This window comes from Macaca thibetana, chromosome 11 (genome assembly GCF_024542745.1).
Source record: "Macaca thibetana thibetana isolate TM-01 chromosome 11, ASM2454274v1, whole genome shotgun sequence".
Classification (NCBI taxonomy): domain Eukaryota; kingdom Metazoa; phylum Chordata; class Mammalia; order Primates; family Cercopithecidae; genus Macaca; species Macaca thibetana.
In genome coordinates this window covers 58264079-58284288 of record NC_065588.1, presented here as the reverse complement: position 1 = coordinate 58284288, position 20210 = coordinate 58264079, and the positions used below count along the sequence as shown (strand labels likewise).

The 20210-nt window shown below is 38.5% G+C and overlaps 1 protein-coding gene and 1 pseudogene across 3 annotated transcripts in view; one reads left to right on the top strand and one right to left on the bottom strand.

Moving 5' to 3' along the window:
- The window catches only part of TAFA2 (TAFA chemokine like family member 2), a 502254-nt gene that overhangs the window by 314433 nt on the left and 167611 nt on the right, over positions 1 to 20210 (top strand). For all 3 annotated transcript variants that reach the window (XR_007717694.1, XM_050748432.1, XM_050748433.1), the window contains exon 2: positions 19883 to 19989. Coding sequence is in view for 2 of the 3 variants with exons in the window: in XM_050748432.1 (XP_050604389.1) it covers positions 19884 to 19989 (106 nt within the window). In the remaining variant the exon portion in view is untranslated. The remainder of the gene's footprint in view (positions 1 to 19882; positions 19990 to 20210) is intronic.
- LOC126930860 (keratin, type II cytoskeletal 8-like) lies at positions 1407 to 2828 on the bottom strand (annotated as a pseudogene).

Sequence of the window (20210 nt, the reverse complement as noted above, 5' to 3'; positions counted from 1 at the left end):
TCTGTTTTAGCTTCTGGATTCTCCCATGGAAGGCGAACTTAGTTTTTAAGTTGGATTGGTACATTAAACATCTTCAAATCTAAGGACTTGAAAGCACTCTTATGAGCACAGTTATTTCATATAATGGCACTCATTTGAAGTCCATAAGTCTAGGCAAAATTTTCAATGTGGGTAAATAAGAAGTACAGGGAAGATAACCGAGATTTTTTTTTTTTTTTGTCTTCATATGCTCTCTTCTTGCTTTTTTTTTTTTTTTTTTTTTTTTCTGATTCAAGTCAGAGTTGACACAGTCCATGAGTAGAAAGTGGTACCTACTCAGAAATAAGATAGCTTAGAACTGAAGCCACGCCCTGGTTGCCCACAGGCTGTATTTGACATGCAGAATGTTCTTTAAAATGAGATTAATTGATAACATTTAAAAATGATGAATTTCAGATATGATTCTGGATTTCTGGCTCCTGAAGGAAAATGGGAGGGTGGGGGTGGTATGAGGCTCTCCTTCCCATGTGTCTTCAATTGGCTGAAGCTGAAAGTGTCCTGGAGGTGAACTGGACAGTGAGATGATTGAGCCCTTACTTCACTGACTGGCCTGTATGGCTCCTACTGGACCCATCATATATTTGTAGTCAATTTTTTCTGTACAGTCATAAGCCACATACAATGTTTTGGCCACTGATGAACTGTACATACAGTGGTGGTCCCATAAGATTTAATATGCTATTTTTACTGTACCTTTTCTATGTAATTAGATATGCTCAGATACACAAATACCATTGTGTTACAGTTGCCTACAAGTTTGTGGCCTAGGAGCAATAGATTATCCCACACAGCCTAGGTGTGTAGCAGGTTACACAAACCGTATGGGTTTGTGTCAGTGCACTCTATGAGGTTCACATGTTAAAATTGCCCAGTGATGCATTTCTCAGAAAGTATCCTGATTATTGAGAAATGGATAACTGTATATACAATATTATATTGTCAAATAATCAGCTAAATTTATTTCTAGCCATGTATAATTCCTCTCTTGTTTAGCATTTAAAGGCATCTTTTTTCATAGGCCGAGAAAAAAAAATTAGTAGGAATTATTTTAACATATTCTATTTTGTATTATGGAAATAAGACATTAGAATCGTTTTCATTATCAAACTTTTTTTTTTTTTTTATTTTTGACAGTTGGCAGAGCTCGCTGAGGGTTTATGTTGGGAAAAAAGTGAATTGTTTTGTAGCTGGAGGTATGGGGAAGGGGGGGTCCCCCTGGCAGTAAACTCCCCCCGCAGGTGGGCTGAGGGCTAGCGCTGAGCCTCACGTGGGTCTCTTGTTGCCTGTGCTCTCCTGCACAGCAACCTCTCTCACTGGCTCTGGGGCAGCTGCAGTGGGGGTAGGGTGGGAGGGGCTACCGTGGCCGTTCACTCCGGCAGGACTTCAGAGGATTCAGACACTAGCTTCTCATCGCGGTTCTCGATCTTCACAACCACAGCCCTGGTGGAGCTGGTGCCGCTGAAGTAGCTGGAGCCCCCTACAGAGCCAAAGCTGGAGCTCCGGCATAGCTAAGGAGAGGGCTTGTGAGGCCCCCATAGGCCGAGCTGAGCCCTCCTGCGTAGTCACTGGTGGTCTTCGAGTAGATACTCATGTTCTGCATCCTAGACTCTAGCCAGCTCTCTTCGCCCTCCAGCAGCTTCTTGTAGGTGGCAATCTTGATATCCAGGGTCAGCTTGACATTCATCAGCTCCTGGTATACACGCAGCTGCTACGCCATGGCCTGCTTCGCCCGCTGCAGGGTGGCCTCCAGCTCGGACAGCTTGGTGTTGGCATCCTTATGGCCAGCTCCCCGAGCTGCTCAACATCTGTGATGGCGGCTTCCAGGGAAGCCCTCTGGCCTTTGAGGCCCTCGGAGCCAGCTGACGTTCTGGTTCATCTCGGAGATCTCAGTGTTTGTACGCGGCAGGTTATCCCTGTGCGTCCCGGCCAGCGTCTGCAGCTCCTCATACTTGATCTCAGCCTCAGTCCATTTGCAGTTGGCGATCTCCTCCTACTGGGCCTTGACCTCAGCGATGATGTTGTCCATGTCCAGGGAGCGGCTGCTGTCCACAGACAGCACCATAAACGTGTCGGAGATCAGGGAAGGAAGCTCCCTGATCTCCTCTTCATACAGCTGCCTGAGGAAGTTGATCTCACCAGTCAGCCCTTCCAGGCAAGACTCCAGCTCTACCTTGTTCATGTAAACTTCATCGCATCCTTCTCTATGAGGACAAATTCATTCTCCATCTCTGTATGCTTATTGATCTCATCATGGTACTTGTTCCTTAAGTCCGCCACCAGCTCCTGTGTGTTGCCAAGCTCCACCTCCAGCCACAGCTTCTCCTGGCCCAGTCTCCAGCTGCAGCCTCAGCTTGTTGAAGTAGCTCTGGAACATTGTCCATGTTGCTCTGAGCCAACTTCTGCTGCTGCAGGAGGCTCCGCTTGACCTCCAGTATCTTGTTTTGCTGCTCTAGGAACCGTACCTTGTTGATGAAGGAGGCAAACTTGTTTTGAAGGTCTTGATCTGCTTCTCCTCCTGGGTGTGCAGGGCCTGGCTTGGATGTTGGGGTCCACCTCCAGGTTAAGGGGGCTCAGCAGGCTCTGGTTGACCATGACAGCAGTGATCCCTCCCATACTGCTGGCCCCACCAAAGCCTCTGCCCAGGCCACCCTGGAAGCTGCTGCTGCCCACTTGGGAAAAGCTTGAGTAGGTGATGGGGGCACCAGGCCACTCATGTAGGAGTGGCTGCTGAAGGCCCAGGGGTCAGAGGTGGACACCTTATGGGACTTCTAGGTCACATTGATGGACATAGTGGAGGCAGGAGTGGAAGTAGGTGGGCCCCAAACAGGCGGAGATTTGAGAAGGAGTGGAGAAGCTGCTGCTTCTTCATTATCAGACTCTTAATGAAAAGAACTTTGGACCTGAAGCTGGAAGAACTTTTTAAACATTTTTTTTGAGACAGGGTCTTGCTATGTTGCCCAGGCTGGAGTGCAGTGGTGCCATCACATTTCCCTGCAGACTCCAACTTCTGTCTCAAGTGATCCTCATGCTTCAGCCTCCCAAAGCATTGAGCCACAGCATGAACCACTGTGCCTGGTGGATAACTGGTTTTGAGTTCTGGCTGTGCTACTTACTAACTTTGACTTTGAACAAGTCACTTACCTTCTCTCAGCCTGCTCCCTCATCTCTGCAAGAGGGATGATTCCATCTGCCAGCCTCATGATCATGTGAACCAACGATGATCACAGATGTAAAAGTTCTTAGTATACCATATGGCATTATGCAAAAGTAAGATACTTTGTGGGGAAATAGAGCTATAGTGTATGGTTTGTCAAGGAGCTTAGCTTCTATTTACAGATACAAGACTTACATGTAATATAAACAACAATTGAAAGTATTCTACTGCCTACAAGAGGTAGAGACATTAAATGTTATTGGACATAAGAAAATGCATATGATCATGCAGAGTAACCAAACTCAAAATTAAAAGGACATATGTAGTGTTTCTTCCATCTATTTATTTATTCAACACATATTTATTCTGCACACACTCTGTGATAAGAAACATCATAAATGCTGGAAGTAAAGTAGTGAAATAGAAGGCATAGGTTTGTGCTCTTATAGTCAATTGTATTCTACTAGGGGGAGAGAGAGACAATAAACAAGTAAGCAAATAGGTTAATACTATTTCAAATACTGTTCAGTGCCACGAAGAAAATAAATGTAGGTTATATGGTAGAGCCAATGAGCAGAACTGTTCCCGTTATGACTCTTGCCATTTTATGTGTTTTTCTTCATTTTTATTGTTGTAAAATAGACATAACATAAAGTTTACCATTGTAGCCATTTTTTGTACAATTCAGCCGCATTAAGTACGTTCACAATGTTGTATATTACTGCTATGTATTCCAGAACTCTTTTAAAAATCATCCTGTACAAAAACTCTATATTCATTAAATAGTAACTCTCCATTTCCCCCTCCCTTCAGCTCCTAGTAATCTCTATTCTACTTTCTGTCACAATGAATTTGACTATTCTAGGTACCTTTCATGTACGTAGAATCACACAGTATTTGTACTTTTGTGTCTGGCTTATTTCACTTAACGTGTTTCCAAGTTCATCTATGTTGTAATTTCTTTTTAAGGCTGAATAATATTCCATTGTGTGTGTATATATATGTATATGTGTGTGTGTGTATATATATATCTATATCACAATTTGTTTATCCATTCACCCTATTACCTAATTTAGTATGATTTTGTAATAAGTCTAATTTGTAGACTACTATACAGTTTACAAAGTACTCTCATGTCCATTGTACATTACAAGAAGAGTGTTAACTCAGGGATTACTGGTTAAATTGTTGCTAAACTGTAGCGATATCTGGCACTTGTTTTGTGTAGTATTCTACCTGATGTGTCCTGAATCCTTGTTCCTAGCAATTGAAGTAATGGGATATAAATCGAGAAGAAATTAGGTCGGTAGGTTTTCAGCCAATTTGAAATGACGATGGCTGTAGTTTGGACTAGTTCTTCATATCCCTGTAATATAGGGCTTTCCTCAGGGTGTTCTTTGGAGAATTTTTTGAAACTAGACCCAGGTAATAGGCTTCCACCACCACCTTGGGGCATAATTTCACAATAGAATACATCTTACCATTGGGAAAATTTCTCAAGATTGCACACTTAACCACTTGACTGCTGCTTTGCCATATGATTGCATACTGTAGGAAAATACCTGCATCATGACTGAGGAAGCCAAATTCATCCATAAGGAAAATGTTAGGAGTGGAACAAAGCAGTTGATGGCAAATAGAAGTTAGAGTAGTGTATATTATGTGATTGATTTTATTCATGAAAGGAAAGAGTAAAGAAGTGAGATTCTAAAAGGCACTGAAATCTTATTGCAAAAAGAACAAGTCAGAAAGCGATATGTTATAGAGGCTTACTGTCGACTGAGGTTTGTAGCACAGAGTGGTTGCTTCTTTGATTCCTAATCAGTTGAGTTCTCAGTTGCTTAAGCTGTTAGCTGAAAGCTGAGGATGGTACTTTGTTATATTAAAATCTGATAATGTTCTACCTTTCCCTCAAAGACAGCTCATTGAAATATATGAAGTAATGTACAACTATCAAACACATATAAGGAGTGTGAATAGAATGTGGTGATAAAAGTGTGTGGGTCCTAGCATCACTGTCTCTTCCATTGTGCTTTGTGACGTTGCTGTGCTCGGGGATTTAATGCTAGTGCACATAATTGTCCAAAAATGTTGCTTCAACTATTATTCTCAGAGAGCAGTGTGAATTCAAGTGAACTTGATTAAACATTCTATTCTTGGACTCTTTCCTTTTGGTTTCTTTTGAGAACACAGAATAGCATTCTTTTTGACACGTAACTGCTATCATTTTTTTTTTAACGCTTTGTTTTTATAATTTTTGATGGTATGGTTGAAATATGTTGATGTTGGTGCTTTAGAAGGGATGGTTATATGAGCAGAGGCCTTCAGATATGAAACTTTAGCTCTTCAGTTCACTTACCTTTGAGAACAATCTGTGTTGAGGGGGAGTTTCCATGTTGCAATGGTTTGCTGGTAAAGCTGTTTTTCTCTCTGAATGTGTGCTGTTAACTAGCTAGTGCTTGCTGGCATATTGACCATACTGGATGGTTAAATGCATAAAATGGAGAGTCCTTCATATATGTAGGTGTTACCATGGTGAGAATAAATGTTCTTGGACCACAAACTTTATGCTAACAAAGAACTCTTAAAGATGGTTGTCGTTGTTCTCACTCATTCTTTCACTCGTTTGCCAGCATGCAGGAGAAAGAGCTGAGGTGATGTGGATTTCTTCCGTGCCTCATTTCCCAAGAGAACAGGTACACCAGAACAAAAGGAGTAAAAGTCTTAACTAGTCCCAATGATAATAGAGTGAAGAAATATTCAGAACTGGTTCCATTACCATAGCTTATTTGCATTGATAAAAGTCTTATTATTTGCATTATAAAAGTCTTATTAAAAAAGAAAGAAAATATTTTATTATGAATATTATATACAGAACTTAGATGCGATGTGCAGAGTTATCTCTTTTTACCATATATAATCACAAAATTAAATATAAGGCTAGTGATTTAGCCATCCATAAGAGGCTACATATAATTGGAAGTTTTCTTTCTTATTCCATATAATGGTGCTCCACCTAACATTTGTGAAATGTAGTCATCTCCAGATCATGCAGGAGTGGAAGCTTTGTGGGTTGTTTACAGATCTACAAATCATCTGCTTGTCTCCTACCACTTGCTTTAATTCATGTTGTGACATAGTGTCATTGTATTAAGAGGGTAGGAGAAGGTAATCCAAATTTTTCTAATTGTTAGTACTTTTGTCTGAAGTTTTTGTAGAAGAGGGCAAATATAAAACAAGGTTTTGTGTTGTCTAGATTCAGTTATCCAGCCCTCTCCTTTACAAACATCATCATGATTTTGTGGACACATGCATTTCATATTAAATTGCAAAAATTAGATTTATTTTCAATTTAGTAGCTTTAATACATTTTACATTTTAGCTTGATTAGACTCAAATTTTTGATGGCTTGTTTTTTGATATATGCATATCTTGTTACAGTGGTTCAGTATGAAATCTCACTTTTGGTCATACTATATAATCGCACCGTATTTTCCTTAATTTTTTTCTTTGGGAAAAACAGATTTGGACCCTGGAGGAGATAGATAATAATATAAAACAATAAGCAATTGATAAGGAGAGGAGTACTGAATACAAAACAGAAATGCGGAGAAAGAATGTAGTTTAGGATTATGACTGAAATGGAAAGAGATATGAAATTTAAATATGATGGATGCACCTTCCTCAAACTATCTACAGCCACTGAGAGGAGTAAAATGCCTCAACAGGGCGTGTGAGAATGAAAGACATACAGTTAGCTTTATCTCTTTTGTGCTCATTCTTTACAACATATGTAGTAATATTTATACATTCATTACATACATACATTACAATATTATATGTAATATTATTTATACGTTCTCTGTGTGTGCATTGAGACTCGATGTTAAGTAAAGATGACATATTTATTTGACTATTATTTGTTGGAATCCAGGATCACGTTTGGTTTTTCTGACTTATAAGCCCATGCTCTGGGAGAAGGACCTTTGAAGAAACAGTAACACCTCTGATTTTTCACATCTTTAAGTTCAAACTCTCCCATGATTTCTTGTTTATTCTAATGACATTTCTGTTTGAAAAAAATAGACGACATTCCCATTTTATAGATAGAAAGGAGGGCAAGTGATTCACTTGTAATAATAGATGCAAGGTGATGTAGCTTAGCCTTGATCATTTCAGGTGTCTTTCTAGGGCTCTGAAGAATCTTAAATGATTGCTTTATCTTTGCCTTACAGCATTGTTTTCTGTTTTGGATGTTAGAGCTTGGCGCCTTGGAATATTGTGTTTCTAGAGAAATCATTTAAATGATAATACATTTCTCTTCTATATCATTTCAATCTGTGGGTGGTAAAGGTATTTGCACAAATCCAACAATTTGGCTATACACGGCTAGGCATAAAGCAATAGTGCTCCTGAGTTTTTGTACCCACCAAAATTGCAGTATTGTGGGTAAATGAATGAAAGTATAAAATCTGGGTGAAGGAAGCAGATACTTGTGGTTCTTAAATGAGGCTTGTGTTTGCTGCCAGGAAATCCTTAGAAACCAATGCAGCTTTCTTAGCTAAATCTCCAGGGTTGACTTCTTTAGTGAATAGAATTAAGAGCTGGATTCATTACAAAACACGGATATATCAAACGTAATGAACATTTTAAAACAAGTGTTTCAATTCAGACAAAGTTTAGAAACTGATTTAGGTTCCAAAGTCTGTGTTTTGAAGTTGTTTAAGAAAATATGACCTAATTCGGCAAATCATATGACTAGCTTGTGAAAATATAACTCCATAAACTTTTGATAATAATTTACAATATAGAAAATGTAAATACTAGTTCTTCAATAGGAATGTTCTGACTCACATAATGTGCCTAGTGAATGTGGCTTAAAATACCATCATGTGGTGATACTTGATATATGATGTGAAGTGAAAAGAAAAACTGCAGTAATTGAAATGATTAAAATCAACCACCTTGGTTTCTGGATGATTTAACACACAACATACATGATTACATGTATGAGTTAATCTCCTAATTTGTTACTATATACCCTTTATATATACAACTTACATATGAGTCTCTTGTGCTTTAATATTTAATCTCTGTCAATATCGATGGCACCATCCACCTAAAGACAATTGCTATTTCAGTAACTACTTGAATATTCTATATACAGGCAGAGTATTATACAATTCTACTCAGGTTAGACATGATTTTGGATAAAAACAGCAATGTAGTCAAACTTGTAGCTCTCGATGTCCTATTTAGTAGAATATTAGTATTAATCTGTTTGTAAGAACAAAGAAGGGTTTAGTTTTGAAGGATACATTTCATTTCTATAAAAATAAGGAAACTAAAGGAATAATAGCAATAATAAATTATACCTGTAGAATGCTTTACATTGACAAAACTGTCACGTATTTTTTGACTTCATTTGAAAATTAAGTTTCATAATCTACGCTCACTTTGGTATCTTTAACTACTCCCTTTCTTTTGGCTCTGTTATCTTGTTTAAATCTCTCTAGCCACCACTCCATCTTTACTTCCCTTCTCTGTGTGTTTCTTGAAAGAGTAATCTAGTCTTTGTTTCCATTTCCTCATCTCCCACTCATTCTTCTCACTTCTTCTATCACTCCACCAATATGTACCGTTCTTCACATCTCCATTTCTAGTTGTTGAATATAAGGAAAGTATGTTTTTTAAATTAAAAGAAGTAATAAAACTTCTCTATTAAAAAAGTCATCTCTTTTGTTCTGATTATAAAATATACCTATTTCTTCATTCTACATCTCTTGATGTTCCATGATCCAGGTGATGTTCTATGTGCTAGAGCAGTGACTTGTAGGCAGGATCTTTGCTCTCATGCAAATTACGTTTTAATGGGAAAAGGGAGAAAATAGACACTTATAGAATTGTATAAAGTAGTGAATAGAATAATTTTAGATTAGAATAAATAGAGAAAATGCTGTAGGCTATTTGGGGAGAGAGAGAGAGAGAGAGAGAGAGAGAGAGAAACTGCAGGGTGGGTCTCTCTGAACTCTGGAGGGCAGGATGGTCATAATAACCTCTGTGGAGGTGATTATGAAAAGCAGACCACTACAGAGACAGGTAAGAGAACCTTCATGGCAGAATTAACATTTAGTGTAAGGTCTAGAATCAGCTTAGTAGGGGGGATAGTGGGAGGGCCAGTGTGCCTGAAGCATAGGGAACCTGGGGTAGAGGGATGTGAAATGAAGTCAGAGTGGTTGAGAGGGAAGATGATGTTGTTTCTTTTTTCTCCAGTAAGAGATATATATTTTATTCTCATTTCAATGAGTAGGTAAATTCCGGGATTTTAAGCAAGGCATAGGGCCAGTGGGGTAATGTCATTTGATTTATATTTTATAATGATCATTCTGGTTCCTATGAGGAGAAAGGGTGCGTGACTAATCTACTGAGCATTCTGCCCTAAGGGTGAATTTTGTTTCGAGATTTGTCTGTTAAGGTCCATGCCATTGTAACTAGTTAACACTAGGTTTGTCCGATATTTAGATTAATGCAAAGAATTTTCCTAAAAAGACAAAAAATATATTCCCTTATGTGATCTCTGTTTCCACAGAAGTGTCTTAGGCTCAAGGAGAGGCCAGGTGGTTGGATTCTAACCTCCACTTCTATCTTTTTAATACATCTCCTTTATACTATCTCCTTTATTCCTCCCTTTTTTCCTTCCAGGTTTTTGTTTATATACCAGTTAAACTTACTTTCTGTTTTCATGGGGAAATGATTTTTCTCACAGCATAACAGTTTTTATTTCTTGCTTTTTAACAATTAAATGATTTTTTTTTTGAGATGGGGTCTTGCTCTGTTGCCCAGGCTGGAGTGCAATGGCAAGATCTAGGCTCACTGCAAGCTCCGCCTCCTAGGTTCAGACCATTCTCTTGCCTCAGTCTCCCGAGTAGCTGGCACTGCAGGCACCTGCCACCATGCCTGGCTAAGTTTTTGCATTTTTATTGGAGATGGGGTTTCACCGTGCTAGCCAGGATGGTCTCGATCTCCTGACCTTGTGATCTGCCTGCCTCAGCGTCCTGAAGTGCTGGGATTACAGGCGTGAGCCACTGCACCCGGCCAGTTAAATGTACTTTTAACATTAGTGGGATGAGAAGCGTTTCAAATAATCCAAAAGTCTAAACTTCAGTGTACATAAGTGAAATATGTAACAGAAGAGAAGAGTGGGAGAAAGTCCAGGAGATTTAATTGTCAGTCCTCCACTTTGACAACTTCTCACTTCAACATCCTTCACTGCCAAGGTTACCATTTCTCAATTTCCTCGTTTCCCTTGTGCTCCTTGCAAGCTGCTGCTGCTGCCAGGGAGGGATTTCAAGGTTTCCTCTTCTATGTGTATTTTTCTTCAGTTTCCAGTTTCTTTTCACTGTTTTTGCTGTTGCAAAATTCACTTAAAATTTGCCATTTTCACAAATGAATGTGACAGTTCTAAACGGTGTTGGAGCCCAGGACCACATTCAGTATTTCTGTAGTGGTAAATTTTATACTGAGACCTGGTTGTTAGCAAATAGAGAAAGAAGGCAATGTCCCTTCTTTTGTGCTGTCATGCAAGGTAAAGAAGAAATGTACATTCAGCTTTTTTCCTTTAGGTGTTTTTCTCTGGTATTGTACCTTTGTCAGAAATCCTTGATCACTCTATTGTGCTTCACTTTGTTCAAACTTGATTGTTATTTAAAAATCAGAATAAAACACATTCAAGATTGGGTTTCATTTTTCTCTTTTCCTCCTCAGTTTGCTCTGTCTTGCTGCACACTGCCCCCTCATTCTTTTTCACTTCCTGTTTGTCATCTAGAGAGCTGGCACATACTTCATTCCTCCTCATTGTTAACCACCATGCAACATATTTGGCTGTAAGGCACCACCAACATTCAATAAGTACTTATTTAGCAGCTATTAACCTGGACTTTGGATGAGCCCTACAGATTCACAAATGTATGGGACACAGTTGCTGTCTTTAGGAATCTTATATGAGAATAATGGTTGAATATAAGTAGGTGGATTATAATATGCTATGGCAAGTGACTGTTGTGCAGAAAGAAGGGAACTCAGCATGGTCTTGGATAAATCCTATAGGAGGAATTCTAACCTGCCCCATGACTAGTGAGTAGAAGTTACCCATTTTGAAGAGTGGGTGGGAATGGAGGGAATAGCTAACATATTTCAAGTGGCATGGGGGTTAAGATTTAGCTGGAAGTCATTGGAGAAATTTTCTAGGGTTAAAAATAGACTATGAGTGTGTGTGGAGAGAAAGATGGGACAAAATGGCATAAAATGAGATTAGAGACATAAAGAAAGAATCAAAGCTTAAAAAGAATTCTGCTGCAGGATTTTTATACTCTACTAAGAATGATGGTCTTCTGTTCTGAGCAGAGAAGGGAATCATGCTAAGATTTTAAGCAAGTATGTTTCACGCTCATAGAGACATATTTGGCTATAGCATAGAGAATGCGTTACATTCAGTCAACAATATTTATCAGGCACTTACTAAATACTGCAAATATAATTGTGAAAAAGACAGACATAGGAGGGCAATTTGGTGGCAAATGTCCAGTTAGGATGCTGCGGCCAGTGAGAAAGTTTGGTGGTCTGAATTGCGGTGTTGCAGTAGTAATACATATACGAATATACATTTAAGAGATATTCTGGAGATAGTATTGACAGAACACAGTAATTAACTGGACAGGAGTGAGGGTGTTATGAAAAGGAGAAAATACCAGTCCTTACAGCCTTCCAAATGTTGACATGCATTCTCCTTTCTTTCCTTACTTTGACAGGCTGTGACTTTGTGGGTGTTTCTGTTTCCATATGTCTAGTTATCAGTTTGACCAGCTGTCAGTTCTGTCATACCATTGGGTGGGTGCACAATGGTATGGAAAAATGATGGGTCATTGCCCTTGTAGCAGAGGCCATGTGCTAAGGAGAAGCTATTATCAAGAATTATGCTAAGCAGCTCTTCCTGTCAGATGAGTTTTGCTGTTCATTCTGTTATGTGATATACAGTACAATAAGGTTGCAGGGATTAGACGCAGAGGGGAGTCAGGACAGTTGAAAAAATGTAGAAAAAAAGAGAAGATTCTTAAAACAAATAGCAAGAGTGCTGAGAGAGGAAACAAAGGCAATAGAATGGAAGATTTAAAAAGACATTTGGTTTACTAAGTTCCAAACCAGGTGATTGTTATAGCTCAATATTTCTCTGAGAGGCTTCCCGGGGACACTAGTGTGCTCTGTTACACTGTGGAGGAGGTTCCTGGAAAATGTTTCTAAAAAGGCATATTTGGCAATATGCCTCTTGTTAAAAACATCTAGTTAAATTGGTTGAACTCAGAATGTTACAAATGTATTTCCCCCCTTTATTTTTCACTAATACTTTAATAACAATCTGTGGAACTGGTGCCTCACAGAATGAATTTAGGAAAACGCTAGTCTGACTGAGTAATGATTATAGTAATGGTTAGCATTTATTGAGCATTTATTATTTGCTATGCATAGTGTTAAACATTTTACACAGACTATCTCATTTAATCTTCATACCAACAACACTGTTAGGTAGATATTATTATCTTCATCTTACTGACAATGAGAATAATCTGAATTATTAAGTAATTTGTTCAAAGTCACATAGTCAGCAGGAAGCCTAGTTTTAAACCCAAACAGTCTGATTTAAAAGCTCAAATACCTATCTTCTTGTGCATTATCGTTGCCATGTCATGAGGCTAAGGTCCACGGAGAGTTTACAGCTGTTGGTGCTACTGAAACTCCCTTCAATCATCTCATGAATGGACTGGCCTCCCAAACACTCAAGGATCAAACATACACATATGACTCATTATTCTCTAATATCATAGCCATCGAATCCGTAGTACGTGCTTGTCAGTGGGCCAAGAATTTCACATACATTATCCCATGCTACAGTAGAAGAAACTGAAGCAGGAGATCCAGAAATTTGCAGGAGAAATTGAAGCAGGAGATCCAAAAAAAGTAAAGTTGGGTAAAGGCCACATCATTAGAAGCCATTCAAGTTTGGACTCAAACCCCGGCATTCTGACTTAGAAGTTCATGTTTTTATTCTTACAATATTGCTATCTAAACATTTGAACTAATCCCTACAACCTCCCCAAGCTAAGAAATGTTAGCATATATCTATATTAAAATACATAATATATAATTTATTTTTTCATGCATTTAGTCATCCATGAAAAAATGTCAAGGACTCCTCTTTGAAACTATATAGCCGCCCGTTCTACCTTTGAGTCACATTTTTGGAGATAGAATGTTTTGGAGGTAAAAATGTACAAAAAAGGGTAACCTAGACTGTACAAGAGGAAAAGGAATCAGGCTACATCAGGAAGTGACCCCCGGAAATTGCTTTAAAAGCAGGGCATGCAAGTATCTACAGGTCAAGCACAGTAGAGTTCAGTATAGGTTCTGAATCGGAAAGGCACAGGGTGACAGGCATATATTTAATCTCCCTCATAAATAAATGGAGATGGACTTGATTTCATATCAGTTTTGCTTATCACTTGGTGATTTATTATTATTATTATTATACTCTAAGTTCTAGGGTACAAGTGCACAACGTGCAGGTTTGTCACATATGTATACATGTGCCATGTTGGTGTGCTGCACCCATTAACTCGTCATTTACATTAGGTATATCTCCTAGTGCTATCCCTCCCCCATCCCCCCTCCCCACAATAGGCCCCCGTGTGTGATGTTCACCTTCCTGTGTCCAGGTGATCTCATTGTTCAATTCCCACCTATGAGTGAGGACATGCGGTGTTTGGTTTTCTGTTCTTGCAATAGTTTGCTGAGAATGATGGTTTCCAGCTGCATCCATGTCCCTACAAAGGACACAAACTCATCCTTTTTTATGGCTGCATAGTATTCCATGGTGTATATGTGCCACATTTTCTTAATCCAGTCTGTCACTGATGGACATTTGGGTTGACTCCAAGTCTTTCCTATTGTGAACAGTGCTGCAATAAACATTTGTGTGCATGTGTCTTTATAGAAGCATGATTTATAATCCTTTGGGTATGTCTCCAGTAATAGGATGGCTGGGTCAAATGGTATTTCTAGTTCTAGATCCTTGAGGAATCGCCACACTGTTTTCCACAATGGTGGAACTAGTTTACAGTCCCACCAACAGTGTAAAAGTGTTCCTATTTCTCCACATCCTCTCCAGCACATGTTGTTTCCTGATTTTTTTAATGATTGCCATTCTAACTGGTGTGAGATGGTATCTCATTGTGGTTTTGATTTGCATTTCTCTGATGGTGAGTGATGATGAGTATTTTTTCATGTGTCTGTTGGCTGCATAAATGTCTTCTTTTGAGAAGTGTCTGTTCATATCCTTTGCTCACTTTTTGATGGGGTCGTTTGCTTTTTTCTTGTAAATTTGTTTGAGTTCTTTGTTGGTTCTGGATATTAGCCCTTTGTCAGATGAGTAGATTGCAAAAATTTTCTCCCATTCTGTAGGTTGCCTGTTTACTCTGATGGTAGTTTCTTTTGCTGTGCAGAAGCTCTTTAGTTTAATTGGACCCCATTTGTCAATTTTGGGTTTTGTTGCCATTGCTTTTGGTGTTTTAGACATGAAGTCCTTGCCCGTGCCTATGTCCTGAATGGTATTACCTAGGTTTTCTTCTAGGATTTTTGTGGTTTTAGGTCTAACATTTAAATCTCTAATCCATCTTGAATTAATTTTCGTATAAGGAGTAAGGAAAGGATCCAGTTTCAGCTTTCTACTTATGGCTAGCCAATTTTCCCAGCACCATTTATTATATGGGGAAAACTTTCCCCATTTCTTGTTTCTCTCAGGTTTATCAAAGATCAGATGGCTGTAGATGTGTGGCATTATTTCTGAGGGCTCTGTTCTGTTCCATTGGTCTATATCTCTGTTTTGGTACCAGTACCGTGCTGTTTTGGTTACTGTAGCCTTGCAGTGTAGTTTGAAGTCAGGTAGCATGATGCCTCCAGCTTTGTTCTTTTGGCTTAGGATTGTCTTGGCAATGTGGGGTCTTTTTTGGTTCCATATGAACTTTAAAGCAGTTTTTTCCAATTCTGGGAAAGAAATCATTGGTAGCTTAATAGGGATGACATTGAATCTATAAATTACTTCGGGGAGTATGGCCATTTTCACAGTATTGATTCTCCCTATCCATGAGCATGGTATGTTCTTCCATTTGTTTGTGTCCTGTTTTATTTCACTGAGGAGTGGTTTGTAGTTCTCCTTGAAGAGGTCCTTTACATCCCTTGTAAGCTGGATTCCTAGGTATTTTATTCTCTTTGAAAGTATTGCAAATGGGAGTTCATTCATGATTTGGCTCTCTGTTTGTCTGTTACTGGTGTATAAGAATGCTTATGATTTTTTGCACATTGATTTTGTATCCTGAGACTTTGCTGAAGTTCATTATCAGCTTAAGGAGATTTTGGACTGAGACAATGGGGTTTTCTAAATATACAATCATGTCATCTGCAAACAGGGACAATTTGACTTCTTCTTTTCCTAACTGAATACCCTTGATTTCTTTCTCTTGCCTGATTGCCCTAGCCAGAACTTCCAACACTATGTTGAATAGGAGTGGTGAGAGAGGGCATCCCTGTCTTGTGCCAGTTTTCAAAGGGAATGCTTCCAGTTTTTGCCCATTCAGTATGATATTGGCTGTGGGTTTGTCAGAAATAGCTCTTATTATTTTGAGATACGTTCCATCAATACCGAATTTATTGAGAGTTTTTAGCATGAAAGGCTGTTGAATTTTTTCAAAGACATTTTCTGCATCTATTGAGATAATCATGTGGTTCTTGTCTTTGGTTCTGTTTATATGCTGGATTACATTTATTGATTTGCATATGTTGAACCAGCCTTGCCTCCCAGGGATGAAGCCCACTTGATCATGGTGGATAAGTTTTTGATATGCTGCTGCATTCGGTTTGCCAGTATTTTATTGAGAGTTTTTGCATCGATGTTCATCAGGGATATTGGGCTAAAATTCTCTTTTTGTTGTGTCTCTGCCAGGTTTTGGTATCAGGATGATGTTGGCCTCATAAAATGAGTTAGGGAGGATTCCCTCTTTTTTTTATTGATTGGAATAGTTTCAGAAGGAATGGTACCAGCTCCTCCTTGTATCTCTGGTAGAATTCGGCTGTGAATCCATCTTGTCCTGGACTTTTTTGGTTGGTAGGCTATTAATTCTTGCCTCAATTTCTGAGCCTGCTATTGGTCTTTTCAGGGATTCAACTTCTTCCTGGTTTAGTCTTGGGAGAGTGTAAGTGTCCAGGAAATTATCCATTTCTTCTAGGTTTTCTAGTTTATTTGAATAGAGGTATTTATAGTATTATCTGATGGTAGTTTGTATTTCTGTGGGATTGGTGTTGATATACCCTTTATCATTTTTTATTGCATCTATTTGATTCTTCTCTCTTTTCTTCTTTCTTAGTCTTGTTAGCAGTCTATCATTTTTGTTGATCTTTTCCAAAAACCAGCTCCTGGATCCATTAATTTTTTGGAGGGATTTTGTGTCTCTCCTTCAGTTCTTCTCTGATCTTAGTTATTCCTTGCCTTCTGCTAGCTTTTGAATGTGTTTGCTCTTGCTTCTCTAGTTCTTTTAATTGTGAAATTAGGGTGTCAATTTTAGATCTTTCCTGCTTTGCCTTGCGGGCATTTAGTGTTATAAATTTCCTGCTACACACTGCTTTAAATGTGTCCCAGAGATTCTGGTATGTTGTATCTTTGTTCCCATTGGTTTCAAAGAACATCTTTATTTCTGCCTTCATTTTGTTATGTACCCAGTAGTCATTCAGGAGCAGGTTGTTCAGCCTCCATGTAGTTGAGCAGTTTTGATTGAATCTCTTAGTCCTGAGTTCTAGTTTAATTTCACTGTGGTCTGAGAGACAGTTTGTTATAATTTCTGTTCTTGTACATTTGCTCAGGAGTGCTTTACTTCCAACTATGTGGTCAATTTTGGGATAAGTGCGATGTGGTGCTGAGAAGAACGTATATTCTGTTTATTTAGAGTAGAGAGTTCTGTAGATGTCTATTAGGTTCACTTGGTGCAGAGTTGAGTTCAATCCTGGATATCCTTGTTAACTTTCTGTGTCATTGATCTGTGTAATGTTGACAGCAGGGTGTTAAAGTCTCCCATTATTATTGTATGGGAGGCTAAGTCTCTTTGTAAGTCTCTAAGGACTTGCTTGATGAATCTGGGTGCTCCTGTATTGGGTGCATATATATTTAGGATAGTTAGCTCTTCCTGATGAATTGATCCCTTTACCATTATGTAATGCCCTTCTTTGTCTCTTTTGATCTTTGATGGTTTAAAGTCTGTTTTATCAGAGACTAGGATTGCAACCCCTGCTTTTTTTTGTTCTCCATTTGCTTGGTAGATCTTCCTCCATCCCTTTATTTTGAGCCTATGTGTGTCTAGGCATGTGAGATGGGTCTTCTGAATACAGCAAACTGATGGGTCTTGACTCTTTATCCAATATGCCATGTGTGTCTTTTAAATGGACCATTTAGTCCATTAACATCTAAGGTTAAGATTGTTATGTGTGAACTTGATCCTGTCATTATGATATTAGCTGGTTATTTTGCTCATTAGTTGATGCAGTTTCTTCCTAGCATCGATGGTCTTTACATTTTGGCATGTTTTTGCAATGGCTGGTACTGGTTGTTCCTTTCCATGTTTAGTCCTTCCTTCAGGGTCTCTTGTAGGGCATGCCTGGTGGTGACAAAATCTCTAAGCATTTGCTTGTCTGTAAAGGATTTTTATTTCTCCTTCACTTATGAAACTTAGTTTGGCTGGATATGAAATTCTGGGTTGAAAATTCTTTTCTTTAAGAATGTTGAATTTTGGCCCATGTTCTCTTCTGGCTTGTAGAGTTTCTGCTGAGAGATCTGTTGTTAGTTTGATGGACTTCCCTTTGTGGGTAACCCAACCTTTCTCTCTGGCTGCCCTTAACATATTTTCCTCATCTCAACTTTGGTGAATCTGACAATTATGTGTTTTGGAGTTGCCCTTCTCGAGGAGTATCTTTGTGGTGTTCTCTATATTTCCTGAATTTGAATATGGCCTGCCTGACTAGGTTGGGGAAGTTCTCCTAGATGATATCCTGCAGATTGTTTTCCAACTTGGTTACATTTTCCCCATCACTTTCAGGCACACCAGTCAGACATAGATTTGGTCTTTTCACATAATCCCATATTTCTTGGCGGCTTTGTTCATTTCTTTTTACTCTTTTTTCTCTACACTCTCTTCTCGCTTCATTTCATTCATTTGATCTTCAATCACCGATACTCTTTCTTCCAGTTGATCGAGTTGGTTACTGAAACTTGTGCATTTGTCATGTAGTTCTCGTGTTATGGTTTTCATGTCTATCAGTTCTTTTATGGTCTTCTTTGCATTGATTATTCTAGTTCTCCATTCAGCCATTCTTTTTTCAAGGTTTTTAGTTTCTTTGCGCGGGTACGTAGTTCCTCCTTTAGCTTGAGTAGTTTGATCAACTGAAGCTTTCTTCTCTCAACTTGTCAAAGTCATTGCCCGTCCAGCTTTGTTCTGTTGCTTCAGCTCTTGCTAGTCGGACAGCACCCACTCACCAGCACCGACTGTCCGACATGCCCCACTGAGATGAACCCAGTACCTCAGTTGAAAATGCAGAAATCACCCATCTTCTGTGTTTGCTCAGGCTGGGAGCTGGAGGTTGGAGCTGTTCCTATTTGGCCATCTTGGGCGCCCTCCCCCCATCCTTTAGTTATTAATGCAAGAATTTTAGAATTAGACAATTCTGGGATTATATTTTTATTGTCATTAAATGTGGTCCGGGCAAATTTCCAAATTTCCTCATCTACAAAATGGCGATGGACATACCTACAGGCCAAATTTATTCTTCAGAACTAATGAAAGAATGTTGTAGAAAGTGAGTTCTGAACTTTTATTATAGGCAGCTATTATTTTGTTATAACATTTTTTCTTTTCTTTAGTTTTATGAGTTCAACATGAAAATGTTGATTTGGTGTTTTTCATTCTACTTTTTCATTTTTCTCCTACCTCTGGGAATGCACATCAAGGTGGAATCCAACAATATTGTGTCGCCTGTATTGGAGTTGTGTACATTAGGAGCATCATGTTACTTTGCAGTAAGAAATGTATATAACCAGATGATTTTAAAAAAGCACATTAGGAATAATAGATTTGAAGTGAGCATATTCTGTGCAGGAATTCATCTAAGCAGTTATAGCTAAACTGTTACACTGTCCATTTGACTTGACAATTCTTAGGAAAAAAGTAAAATAATAAGGCATTTATTTAAAGATTTTCCAAATGACTGTGCCTTGGATTTTGTTAATAAATTAAATCTATGTTTATATGGAGAGAAATGTGATAATATTTCCAAACTGATTTAGGCTATGGTTAAGTGGATGAAGACTGACTGAGGCAGGACTTTGCTCATCTCTTGCATCATATCAAGGTACTTTGGAAAACCTTTATTTTCTCTAATCATCATTTATATACAGTGAACAGCATTTTAAATACAAGAAATACAGTTTTCAGGAGTTGAAGGGGTTAAAGTATAGTGGAAGTCTTTAAATGTAGCACAATTATTATGGAAAAGCTATGAATTTACATCCTTATGATTTTTGTTATTATTTTTTATTTGTAGGATGAGTAAGAGATACTTACAGAAAGCAACAAAAGGAAAACTGCTAATAATAATATTTATTGTAACCTTGTGGGGAAAAGTCGTATCCAGTGCAAACCATCATAAAGGTAAGCTTTTCAGTTTTTTTTCTCTACTGTTTGTGGATGATGACTACCCTTAACACAGGCTGTTATGTTTTGCCTCCACTGGTCTGTTAAATTTTACTAGGTATAGATTCTCCCCCTGGCAGTTTTCTTTAAGTAATAATGCAGAGTTATCTCTAAGATGGCTTTGATTGGGAAAGATGATATTTTCAGAATTAATGCCATTTCTGCAAATAGTGTTCAAA